General features: G+C 38.3%; 1 protein-coding gene across 2 annotated transcripts in view; it reads right to left on the bottom strand.

Annotated features, from left to right (window-relative positions):
* The window catches only part of GPSM2 (G protein signaling modulator 2), a 30692-nt gene that overhangs the window by 4613 nt on the left and 12261 nt on the right, over positions 1-13818 (bottom strand). For both annotated transcript variants that reach the window (XM_075760105.1, XM_075760107.1), the window contains exons 2-11: positions 13291-13602; positions 6804-7025; positions 5571-5706; positions 4974-5116; positions 4308-4431; positions 3948-4063; positions 2162-2317; positions 1249-1357; positions 698-827; positions 6-76 (exon numbers count right to left, since the gene is read on the bottom strand). In XM_075760105.1, the coding sequence (XP_075616220.1) occupies positions 6-76; positions 698-827; positions 1249-1357; positions 2162-2317; positions 3948-4063; positions 4308-4431; positions 4974-5116; positions 5571-5706; positions 6804-7025; positions 13291-13352 (1269 nt within the window). In that variant the 5' untranslated portion in view covers positions 13353-13602. The remainder of the gene's footprint in view (positions 1-5; positions 77-697; positions 828-1248; positions 1358-2161; positions 2318-3947; positions 4064-4307; positions 4432-4973; positions 5117-5570; positions 5707-6803; positions 7026-13290; positions 13603-13818) is intronic.

The raw sequence follows: 13818 nt of genomic DNA, 5'->3' as shown, positions 1-13818 counted from the left end.
CCAACCTTTTCTGGTGTTAGTTTCATAAGTTCCATGTTCTCCATACTGTGACGGCGTCCTGCTCGCGGTCTTGTACCTTCAAGAAACAATCAAGTTCATCTTTTAATAATTAAGATTTATGGTGTCGCCTTCAAAGCTGTGGCTGTACTCATGTAAGGTCCAAGGTAGAGGAATTCTAAGTTCCAAAATAGCACAGGTAAACATATCAGCAGAGAATAAAGAACCACTAGTAAAAGCAGCCTTCAAAACCACACCAATGTAAGCTACCCAAGTTGCTTTATGGGATACAAGAGGAGGACCATGGATCTCTGAACAAAGGAACATCAAATGAACTGGGTTCTACTGTAACCCCCAGTGTCACTAAGATGGCAGGAAGAAAAAAGGAAAGACACAATTTGGCAGCAAATAAATAAATTTCCCACATTAAAAATAAAAAAAAGGGGCAGGGGGCACACGATTAGAAACATCATGTGAAGAAACTAAGCAGTAACCTGTGATTCACAATGTAAATCCTCCAGAAAAGGAGGAGCTGGGGGCAGGGGAGGTCCAATAATCCAAAAACAACCTTTTTTTTTGGGGGGGGGGGGTAGGGGGAGAAACAACCAACACATACTCAACCATCTGTAGTCAGAAAACACAAACAACAGCTCCTTTTTGAAGTTCACTGTTAGAAAGTATTGCAGAAATAGGCACGTACCATTCAAACTGTTATCTACCAGGTGGCATTCTGACATCATGGAGTTGTTTGTGCTGTAGCTTAATCCAAGAACCATTTGAAGATCTGAGAGATTAAGTCTCGCAGTGAGTTCTCCACTTCTATCTCCTACCTGCAAGAAATAAAATAAGCAGTTCTATTACTGTAACAAAGTGTACACATATGTAAATATAGAGCAAACCTTGTCCTCTAGACTTCTGAGAGAAAAAGGCTGAAAAAGTTTTCCTGGTTGAAAACTGAATCATCTTTTTAATGAAGTATGTAGCAACTAAAAGGTACATTAGAAAGCCTAAAATAGCCTCTGCTAGGCTATTAATTTGAGTTCCATAATGACATTACCGGAGGTGGCACAAGAACTAAGGAGCCAGTTGCAGGGAGATATGGCCAAAACAATTTGGAATCAACTATCTCAGAAATCATTCAAATTCCATGCCATTATTCAAAATCACGTACATGGACACACCTCCATAAAATCACTGTGGGAGTGAGAGCAAAAACCAGTGGCTAACATAGGCCGAGTGTGAAAATCGTACCTCTCTTGAAATCTCCAAGTGCCTTTCTGCAAAATGCATAGCGTGGTCGTGATTTCCCAGAGCAGTGTATGCGTTCCCTAAACTCCAGCATGCTCTTCCTTCACCAATTCTGCAAAAATAAACACGTTTTCAATTACATCTTCACTTGCTGAACACTAGGGGTCAGGTTTTCATAATACTGCCACAAGAAGATTGCTGTGCCAAGACAAATGAAGGCTATCCGTGGAAACCATCCCAACACCAACACTTTAAGTGTTGTATTTCAACGAGTGTGATCTGGGTATAACTGTAAATATAAACAAATCTAATCAAAATTTTAATTTTTTAAGCTCACAGCAAACATAAAAGTCACTTAGTTTTGCAAGCATGGAACATTTTATAACCTACTTTGCTTTTCCTCAGACTGCATGCCTTATTATTCATATATTCTGCTTATTGAGTTAGAAGTGTATTTAAAAATTGTAAAAAATTTTAGTTGCACCCAACGTTATAAAAAAGGTCTTAGAAATCATGACTGTAAAATAAGCATTACTTGCTACTGTATTATTCTCCTTTCCCCATCCCTTGCCATCATCTTAACTTATAGAAAAGTAGGAGACGTATTCTTGTGAAAGTATGCAAAATTATTATACTGAAGTCATGAAAGAGAAAGATCTGCTTTTCCCTAATTTACAAAGAAGATGCTGCCAGAAGATGTAGAGATGGTCATTCATCAATCCCTCTTTCATCTCAGACTCATTAGCTCCAATACTTTCATGAGTAATTTTTTTTTTCCCATATGGAAATGGGAGCCCAGCATTGTAGGGAAATCACAGTAATTCAGCTGTTGTATACAGAACAATGACAGCAGAGTTAGAGGTAACAGGATTTGGTTGAAGTGTCATAGATAATTAAACAATCACTTAGGGCTTACTTATCATTTAATTCCTGAGCAATCACCAGGTGCTTCAAATGATAATCAATTGCTTTTTCATAGTCCTGAAGCAAAGTGTATGTGTTCCCAAGGCTGTAGCAGGCCTGTGCTTCCACAGCTCTGTCTTTAAGCTGTCGAGCCAGCTGTAACGTCCTCCTGAAAGAAAGGGTTAGTCACCTTAAAAAATCACTGCAACAAAAAGTTTTTAAAAGTATACTAGTGCAACTAAAAATCAATTATACAAATTAAACAAATTAGGACACCAGACTGGCAAATCAGCTGCTAATAAATTACTGTCTTGCAAACTCGTACAAGATTTAAGCGTCCATCTTCCCTCCACAGCAACCTATTTCCATTTACTTTATCAGAGAGCAGGCTGACACCTCAAACAGCATCTTCTAATTTTAACACAGTGTTTCATCAATAATTTATAGCGGTTTTCCCAACAGCATGCACTTTAAACAGTTTAGTGCCAGCACTACAATAAATACTGTGTATTCTCCATCAATATGAGCAAGACAGACCTATAACCACCAAGGCAGCCTGTCCCTGCTGCCTAAGAAGAATTTGAGTGCTGAGAGAGGAATCTGCACAGTATTCAGGGTTTTTTTCCCTTTTTAGAAAGAACAGGTAAGCCCTGAAATCCACATTAAGATGCTAATAGCTGTACTGTATCTTTCCCAAGCTTGCATTCTCAGAGAGTCATAGAATGGTTTGGGTTGGAAGGGACCTCAAAGATCATCTAGTTCCAAACCCCCTGCTGCAGGCAGGGACACCCTCCACTAGACCACGTTGCCCAAAGCCTCATCCAACCTGGCCTTGAACACTTCCAGGGATGGGGCCTCCACAGCCTCTCTGGGCAACCTGTTCCAGTGCCTCACCACCCTCACAGCATAAAATTTCTTCCTTATACCTAATCTAAATCTCCCCTCCTTCAGCTTAAGGCCATTCCCCCTTGTCCTGTCGCTCCATGCCCTTGTAAACAGTCCCTCTCCAGCTTTCCTGTAGGCCCCTTTAGGTACTGGAAGGCTGCTATAAGGTCTCCCCGGAGCCGCCTTTTCTCCAGGCTGAACAACCCCAACTCTCTCAGCCTGTCCTCATAGGAGAGGTGCTCCAGCCCTCTGATCAGCTTCGTGGCCTCCTCTGGACTTGCTCTAACAGGTCCACATCTGTCTTGTATTGAGGACCCCAGAGCAGGATGCAGTACTCCACGTGGGGTCCCATGAGAGCAGAGTAGAGGGGGAGAATCACTTCCCTCAACCTGCTGGTCACACAACTTGCTGGCCAAGTTACAGCAGCAACTGCTTAGTGGTGCAGAGATCAAGAAAAAGGTCTTGATTGAAAATAGAGACTAAATATATAAAATCATGTTGACATGCACCTCCTAAGTCGGCTAGTGAGTTACAGGTGAGACAGATACCCATCTCGGGTATATCTCTTGGTGATCTGTACTCAGATCATTCCAAAACTTGCTGAGAGCTAAGGCCGCAATGCTTGGTTCTAGAATCAAGGGGAATAAATGCCTACCAACAGAAAGATGTCAGCAGTGCTGAGAAGAATCTATTTAAAGTAACAAAAAAGTTTAAAAAGATTAATGCTGCCCCTTCCTTAAAAGAACCGTAACAGTTAAGCAACTAGGAGAAAAAGTGTTATTTTTGCTAAACAAATGCAGCTCTTTTCTAAGTATATGTTGAAGAGATGGCTGTTCTACAGTGAGCCAAAGTACCAGGCACAACAGAAGTAAACTATACAAGAAGAGGTATAAATATATAAGTAGTCAACTAACTTGTAGTATTCAGAAGCGGTTTCAAATTCACCCAGGAATATGTAGGCATTTCCAAGATTGCTGTATGCTCTTCTTTCTGCTGATCTATCACCAAATTCTTTTGCAATCAGGAGACGCTTAAAAATGTGAAATAATTGTGTTATTTACTCAATCTTGTTCTTTGTAACATACATTTGCATACAGAAATGCACACTCAGTTTTTCCACTGTGCATCTCTGCCTGTTTTCTAGGCCAACCAGGCTTGAAAAGAATAGCTAAACTCGAAGTTGTTCACGCAGCTTCACAAGACATGTACTTAAGATCAGGAGCAACCAGAGATATTTTGCTAGAACAGAATTTCTTATTAGCACATTGTTGTACCTGTTCATGGGCTAAAACTGCACTCCTGAAGTTGCCCAGAAGATAGTGTGTGTTTCCCAGATTTCCAAAGGCACGTCCTTGTGCTGCTCTATCACCCAGCTCTGTTACTATTGTCAGGTTTTCCCTGTTTTGGGGAAAGCAAGAAGGGGAAGAATAGTGACTTTTAAGAGGGCTTTTTTCCTCACAGTCATTTAAGTAATAATTAAAAAATCTTTCTGTTTATATAAAGGAAAAGGTAATCTACTTTGGCCTATTTTAATGGCCTTTATGCAACCACCAATCTTCCACTGAGTAGGAAACATTTCCTGCAAGATACCGAACTTGACTGCATTCTGACTCAAGCTGGTGTGCTCGCTTCTAGTTAGAGAGCTACGTTATATACAAGCGTACAGAGGTCCTATCGTTGTCTCAGTCTGGTTCAGAGAGTAATACTGCACTCTAGCATAAGGGAAGGACTTATCAGGTAGTAAGTTATGCCCACTAAAAATGAGGGCATAACAAAATAATAGCGCACTCTCCGGTTTAAAAGGGAAAAACATCACAGGTACCACTGTTCTGAATAGATGCGTGCCACAGGTTATCTCACGACATCACAGATCTCCCAATATTCTAATGAACTAGATGATCATATCTTCTCAACCCCCAACATTTAAAGCTACTACTTACTCATAATAACTTGCAGCTTTTTGTAAAGCGTTTTTCACGTCATCTGGAAGGTCCCCGGGATCATGAGTCCCAGCACTAGCTACATTTTTCCCTTTAGAGTGATATACATTTCCCAGATTATACAGTGCTCTTGCTTCTCCGACCTAAACCAAAAGTAAAATAAGGCATTAACATTTTATCCTTCGAAGCCTTGTAGCACAACTATTAGTACAATTCACAGATGCGAAAAAGTTTGTTAACTGGTTGTCAACAGATGCTCTGCCCATTCTGAACTTGTTCTTACCACCCAGTCACATCCCTCCATCAGACAGTTTTGCACACTAATTCCTTTTGAAGTGCAAGATACACAACAATTCTTGAGGCCAATTACCATTGAAAAATAATTAAAAGAAAGGCAGGTTAATATTTATTAATTGGATCTACAGTCTTCCAGTTGCAAACAACCATCTTAAAACTAAGGGATTCTTACTGTCTAGAAGAAATAATTGAATATTCAGCATTTACTTCCCTCTGAAAAGTGGCCTGCTCACTACTAATACAGCAGGGTTCAGTAATATGTATTAGCAGTTTACTTCCAGATTCCTAAGCAATTCTTACCTTATCATTAAGCTCTCTGGAAATATCCAGATGTCTTTGACAACAAACAATAGCTTCTTCAAAATTCCCAAGTACCTTTAAGGTGTTGCCCAGATTCCCACTAGCTTTCGCCTCTCCCAGTAGATCTCCAATTGTCCTAAAATTGCAGAAATCAGCACCTAGTAAGTAGTGTATAATTTGAAACCAAGCAGATCATCAATGCATGGTAGACAATTAGAAGAAATTTTTAAAGAGATTACAACCATGTACATGCATACTTATTCGGTTCATTTTATATCTAAAATGCACTCACATAAACATTGTTCAATCTGTGGTTACAGACATTTAATTTTGTTGGTGCTGTTTGTGCAACTGCTAGTGCTCATGGTATTGATCATCTGCTTAACATTCTATAAAAAAAATAACCCCCCCAAAAAAAAACAACCCTCACTTTTAGGAAGAGAATAAATAGAAAATTCTTACTGATTATGTAGAAAGACAGCCCCAGCATTAAAAAGAGAGGTTGCACAGTTTCTGCATTGTACTTGACTATCATACTCTTATATTATTCACAAGACATACTGGTCTCCAGAAAGCTCAGAGGTAATACTACATGTCTAGATTCTAAATGAGGCTAAGGTAAAAGGCTGCCACGGTACCACTTGGTACCGCTGTGATACTTGGGGAGTAACCCAACAAAACAAGTTCCAACAAGGTTACAGCACTTGAGCAGGTTAAGGCAGGAGAAAGAATAGATTTGTGCCTAAATTGAGGCTAAGTACATTGGGTGCCTGTTTCTTTTATTGGATCTATACCAAGGCATTAAAAGTCAGATGCATAAATCGCGTATGAAATGCATAGGGGTTTCAGATTTCACAATATTATGAGTTTTGCACAGAGAAACATGAATGCGTAAACAAGAGAGCCAGCTTAACGTTCTGGAGAACCAGAAAGACTTGAGTTTTAGAAACAGGAAAGGGTAAAGAAAGGGTGGATTTAAAGCAGCCACTTAATTACCCACAAACGTGGTGAGGCCTCAGTCAGTACTGGGATTATGGTGCTAGACCAGGTATTAGCTCCCAGGTTAAAGGGCAATCAAGTTACCTGCCAGACCCCCGGCCCTCTGCCATCACCACATCCGCTCGTTATCTGGTATTAGTAGCAGGGTTTGGTAGGAAAATGAACAGTCAACTGCTCATCTCTACAAGAATGGGATGAAATGGAGAACCTGGTTAAAGACAGACGCAAGATTACCTTGCAAGAGTTAAATCATGGTGATGGTATTCCAAGGCCTTTGCATATTCATGCAAGTAGAAATAGGCATTGCCTAACTGGCTGTAAATAGCACTGAGCGTTTTTAAGTCTTCAGTTCCAACCTGAACAGCTGCTTCAAAGAAAGATACACCAGCTCGGCAATCTCCTGCTTTACACAGGCGCTCACCTTCCAAAGCCAGCTCTAGGCAGGAAGCCTCCATCCTGCACAATTGAAGTAGAAAGAAAAACGGTCACTCTAAATGTAATACTTTGTCCAGTAACCTGAGGTCTGAAGAAGTTACTTTGGTCTCTGTGTGTTTAGGACAGGCAGTCAGCACCACAGCACAAGCAATGAGCTTGGTACCGCAATATTACAGAAACTAATGCTGAAATGGAAAGTGCAACTTCAACAGTGATGAGCAAACATAACATTAGAACAAATAGCTTCAACGTGGAGTTTTTTTCTTTCCTTTTAAGGAAATCCAAACACTGCTTTGTCCATATATAGCACCTGTAGGATTCCAAAATGCAGTTTTCACCAGCTAGATAATTTCAGAAAAGTGACCTAAAAATCATGCTGTATTTGGCAAATAGTGGTCTTGACAAATGTAAGCACTTTTATTTTTAGGTTGATACTATAGTTACCTGCAAAATGTCTAATGGAAAAAAGTAAAAATTAGAATTAAAGTATTTGTGTGTATCAAAGACTGTGACTATTTTTCCCAAAGTTGTTTCCTATGTAATTCAATACTCCTTAGCAATTCATCACTTCCTATAGTGGCACTGCTATGAAAATTCTCAGAGTGTAAAGAAAAAAAGATCTCGATTGAATTAGCAACAAAATGTATGTCAATTCAACTTACTTAACTGAGATGGCATCATTCCAGAAGCCACTGGAATATTTTTTTATTATTATGAGCAAGTAATTGTGTGATTATACAGGTATAAAATACTGCAAGCAGTAAAGCAGATACTCATGAATGAATTTATAGCAGAATGTGCAGAAGATTACATTTTAACAATGAACAAAGCAGCTGTCAGGGAACTGCAGCTGCCAAAAAACATTCATATGTATTTTTGCTCCTGTGAATGCAGGTGTACAACAGGTAACATTTCAATCAGTGTTAATGATTATATACAAACATTTCCTACTGTCCAGTTCCGAGATGTGAGGGAAGTAGGGGAGAGGAGGATGAGAAGGAAGAAGACTTCAGGATCTTGATCTTGAAGCCATGTGGTGCTCTGGCTTTTTCAAGATACATGCATTTTAAAAAGCTCACAAAAACACCATCATTCTACTTTTTAAAGATTTTTCAAAAAGAAAACTCAGTAAGAGACATTCTGTAAAAAGTGTGTGTTAATATTGCCAAAAACTGGACATCGACTTTGTACATTGGTATATTGTTTTGAATTTTTCTTCAAGATGCATTACACAGTAATTATAAGGACTTGCACACCAAAACAGAACATTTTGTGTAATCAGATATCCTTGTTACATCATCATTTGATATTTACCTGTTGTAAGAATAAACCATTTAGAATTCTATTCCTAAAACCGTTTTCCTTCATATGCATAGATCAGTAATACCAGCAATCCAACGTTTGCTGTTCCAAAAGTTCCGTTAATGGCAACGCCAGAAGACAGCTGTTTTGCAAAACAGTGAGGAAGTATTTAACATACCTGCAGTGTTGACATTTCTTAATTTTTCTAAATTGGAAAAAAAATAGGTTATACAACATTCTACTCAAACCTGAGCAAGAAGGAAATATTTTTGAAAAATCCACTGACTTTCAAGAGAACTAGAAGAATCTGGATCATAAGTAAAATGAGCTACCAACACAAAATAGCACCATACCTGCTGGTCTTCGACATTCCGCAACTTAAGCACAACGAGATGACAGACATATTTAACTTTTGCAATTAAAAATACTGTATGCTTGGTAGTTGGTAAAGAAGCAGACAGCAAATGATAACTCAGGCATGAAAATCTTCCCAGGCCCAACTTCTCAGGGTGGATATCCATAACACATGCAGTATTTTTAGGTTAGGAAACTCTTCTCAGAGAAGTTTAAGCATTCCTAACTTGGCTTTTATTATATTGTGCATGTGCTGAATGTAAGACAGAAAAAGGCAGAAATGATGAAGTACAGTTAAGTACAGGCAGAAATGATTACACCATCAGCAACTGAAGGTTTAAGACTTAAAACACTTCATTAGGTAATCTTAATCCTATCCACAGAGGTTCTCTCCGGGCACCTCATGTTAACTGACATGTCCAATTAAAGTGACAGCTAGAAAATATGGTGCTCCTTAGTGCAAAGATTTAGATCATTATACAATCACATTAATTTCTTTAGATTTTGAATGGCTAAAAAGGGTAGAGCTTTCAGCAAAATGTGTGACATAATAGTCAAAATGCTATACTGGACTCCAGTTCTATAAGTGAATTTATTCCACAGAAAACCCATGTTTTGCTTTGCAACCGTGATGCATCGGCCACCTAATCAATGAAGAAAAGGCACGGTTGAAAAAGGTACAAAGACAGTATCAGAGAATGCTATGGACCAGTAATTTTCTTGATACACCGCATGCAATTGATCTCACAGTATGCCAAAGACTGCCAAATGCCAAGGCAGCATTACCATTTCATCAAGGAACTTGAAACATAATCTTTTGACTTTGCAACCCCAGACTTAATATAACTTATAAAAATTAAAGATTTGGGTTTTTTTTTTTTAATACAGAACATAACTAACTATGAAGCTGACGAACCCAGGCTGATGAAAATCAGCTGTTATTATAGGGTGTTTCAATTCAACCAGAATTACAGGAGGTAAATGAGAATGGGAATTAGTAATTGTTTGAGTAAAAAAGAATGCAAAATTTAACACCACTCAAGTGCAACTCTAGAAAGATTGTGTTAACAAGTTGCTAGAATCTGCACAGCAAACTAAAGCTATAATTCCATTTGGATCCATTCTTACTGACCTTCTACAATTTCAAAGTCTAAATAAGCTATAAAAAAAGAACAGAGAAAATGAAATATTTATTTCTACAGTTGCCTGTACCCAATATTAATATTTTATTCACATCATGTAAGAGCTATGAAATCATTCAGTTATTTTAAAATTTTGCTAGGTTTATCCATCAAGTACCAAAACTGGACTCAGAAGATGTTTGGTTTTGGTTAGGTTTTTTTTTTAACTCAATTACTTAAAGGACCATTATGAAAATGAACACTTTTTTTTTTTTTTTTTTATGATGTACATAGGTATTCTCCAGTCCAAAAAAATCACCTGTTAAGAATATTTTAACTGTCACTACTAATGGTTAAATAGTATGTTGGCAGACTAGCCAGGGATAGGTTATCAATGTTTTAGGAAGTCATTAAATAGTTACAAGGAGAATATGAAATTACTTTCTCCACTCCCAGGGCTCAATTGAATTACTTACTTACTCAACACCCAATGGCTAAACAAAAGATACATTGAATCCGCAGAGAGGAGAAGGGAACAAGGCCTATTCATCTGCGTACTTCTAATGAAATTCTGTTCCTGCTAAACAGGATAATGTTCTTCCAGATATTCCTGTGGAAATACTCATACAGGGCTTCGTTTTGTTATTCTGTTTAGAGTTGCCTGGACCTGTTCTCTGAAAGCCTGGCATCTCCTGAATAATTTCTCATTTGTAAAACTACCTCATCCTTATCTGTCCCTCTAAGCTTTTCATCTTGCCTGGCTCCCTTTTCTCTTCTTTTTTTTCTTTTCTTCTTCCCCCCCCCCCCCCCCCCCCCTTGTTTTTCTCTGACCTTCTTCACATTCTCTTTTGAACTTTTATACTTAGAAGAGTATAAACCCTAAGCATATTGCCTCCACTCTATCCTCCTGGGTTTTTTCTCCCATTTTGGAGTTTCTCTTCCTCCAGCTGTTCTCATCTTACAATAAAGAACAGAAAACTGCTAAGAAATAACGGGATAGAAGGTGGCAAGAAGACTCATTGATTTCTACAATCTCTAAACACAATTAATTGAGGTTTACTCCATTCAATTCCCACTAAGAGGATTTTTTGCTCTTGAGGGGGAGTGGGGCTGCCATGCAATTTGCCATGAAACATGTTGATACACATAACGTAGCTAGACACACAAAAAACCCCAACCCACCCTATTATATCTCTTTAATTCAGATGCATAAAATTACTAATGCCATAGCATCCTATAATAAAGATTGCATACTATTCCTGACTCCTGCCCTTATTCTTCGTTTCTATACATCATGCAGAAGCATATCACATTGACCACTCCAAACAACTTAACTACACCTCCAGTGCAACACTGTGTTTAGTCAAACTAAGTGTGATGGCAAACTTAGAAACAAAACAACTCACACACATACACAAAGAAACCACACACCTGAATTTTGGGTTCTTTTACTCCGGTCAAGATAAAAGCAGCTACAAGCATTTGGTGTATGAATTTAGCGGGCCAAGACAAGTAAGTTCTACAAGTATTTACTCTATAGATCACTTATTAGTCCCATTTATCAACATCAGCATTTTATTTTCAGTCACTAAACAACATGAGAATAAAAAATAGTTTCCTTCCACTGGCGTAAGCATTTTTATAGCTTCTAAAGTGATACTACACTGGGGAGAAAGAAACAGCTTGCACGGTGAGAAACAGACCCTTAGTAAAGCCTGTCCTTAGGACTGGCCCACCAGCTTCTTTTTAAAGCCAGTTCTATTGGAATACCAGTCGGAAGGAAAAAGCAGTCAGAGCCAAATGAGCCTGGGACAATACATGCAGGTAAAAAATTTTTAAAAACTGATAAATAACACCACCTCCCCAGTAATTTATGACCTATGCTTTCCTGCATTAAATTTTAAACTAAAATCTTTCCAAATTATAGCTGTTACATTAAATCATCATAAAATACCAGTTCAATATACTGAATTAATCTGCATTTTAGAAAAGTTTAATTTTTTTTTTTAAAAAAAAGGATTATGCCTTGATTTTTTTTTAAATGTTCATCACATTACAGTTCTTACAGAGAGGTGTAATAAGGCCATTAATATTGTTACTGTTAATCAGTATCATTCAAGCCTGTACAGAATTACAGCATAAAGTAGTAAGACATTGTGCCCTGACTGTGTTTGCCAATTTTTTGAAGTTATTTTTGGCTTGTCAATTTAAACCAGACATTTGGCCGTGCCACTTTCTTCATTTACTTCTGTAATAGTCCCCTGAACAGGTCCTGCTTTTATTAAAGAGTGAGCAAGGATGTTCTATAGCTGTCTGGGGAGGACCAAGAGCATCAGCACCAGCGTGGGTACATGCTACAGGAACGCTGGGAGTTAGATACATTCAAGAAACAGCACAGGGGAAATACCATGTTCACACACTTAAGGATTCCTGCTGTCAGAGCCACCATATAAAGATTTTAGCAAAATAAAGAGAGCAGAGAGTAAATTACAGTTTATTTGCTAATCTTCTCCTTACTGACCATGAAAAAGCTCCTCCTGCTGACTGCACTGCTAACCAGAACTAACGCTGTACGTGTCTGAAACAGAAGACCAACGTAACAGCAATCTAACACTGTGAGAACATTTTCAGAATTAATTTTAAGCCGTAGCATGTGCTGTCTTACAAATAAGGGTAGTGCTTTGTTCCTGTTAGCTAGCAAAGAAAAGGCCTCCAAAGGAAGGATGACCAGGGTAGCGGGAGGGGGGAGCACACAACAAGAATCGCGCTTTTTATTTGTTTTTAAAACAACCATTCCAGTGTTCCAGTGTCCCTTCCTGTTGAATGAGCTGCAAGATTTACCCTTCCAAACACCAACCATCCAAACACCACGTACTACACAATGCTTCTGTTGTTCAGGTTCATTAGAGGGAGTCTGCAATGCTAACATGTTGTCCCAAGTCTGTAACAGGGCTTTCAGAAGAAAAATGGTAAAAGCTCTCAGAAGGTAAATCACACATCCTCTTGACTTGCAATAACAGTACTTTTTTTAGTCCAAGGCATCATCAAAGCAGTTTCTATCAATCAAATCTCTTTATTTTAAGCAAGGAAAACACTGCTCTAAGTGACAGCGCATCTAAAAATTCATCATTCATAGAAGCAATAATGGGACAAGCACAGAGAACTTTAGCAGACAAAACTCAACAAGTTGCATATGCAGCCCAAAAGCTAAAAGAAGAGAGAGCAGGTATTACCATGCAGGAATCATACTTCATATCATTCTACCAGAAATACAATCGTGTGCTATTCTGCAACCACACACAGTTCCAATACTATATAATTGTGTACTTTATATAATCTACCATATAACAAAAGTTCATAGTTCAAAAATCAAAAAAAGAAAAAAGTTATTTAAGCTTTCAGTTTCAATAACACTAGTAATAGGAATACCAAACTATTTGTTGCGACTTGTTTAGTTTTCTATTATTAACAGCACTTACTCATCCATACTAAAATTAATACATTCTTACCTGTATCGCACATGAAAGGAACGATCTTCACGCATGCTTATCAAAACATTACTTTCCTCCATTGAGTTGCATTATCAGCAGAGAAAATAATACTGTTCTGTAGCAGGGTAAGTACTTTACTATGGAGAATTGTTGTCAGAACACCATTCCAGTCAGTATTAATAAGCTGGAGTAAAGATATGCTAAGCTCCTGTTGAAAAACTCTTCTTTATTACTAAGATAAGGAGGTCACTGTCAGACACATCTTAAACCTTCAGAAACGTGTTCAAGTTCTTTCATCTGTGGCCCTTTAAGGTCCATTCAGCTGCGTTTCTGCAAAGGGAACACAAGATGCTTGGCTTGAAGTCTCATAGTCAGTTAATAACTCATAATCATTTGCAGCTGATGTAAAAGCATAACGCTACTCCTACCAAGCAGGAAGCGTCAATCAAGAACTTAAAGCCAGAGCCAAAACCTACATGCATATGGCAATTCCTGTAGGCAAGCAGGAAAGCAAAAAAGGTTTAACGAAGAAAACATTCTTTTTTC

Source organism: Balearica regulorum, chromosome 8 (assembly GCF_011004875.1).
Source record: "Balearica regulorum gibbericeps isolate bBalReg1 chromosome 8, bBalReg1.pri, whole genome shotgun sequence".
Lineage (NCBI taxonomy): Eukaryota > Metazoa > Chordata > Aves > Gruiformes > Gruidae > Balearica > Balearica regulorum.
The sequence above is the reverse complement of the archived record's forward strand: the minus strand, read 5'-3'. Positions and strand labels throughout refer to the sequence as shown.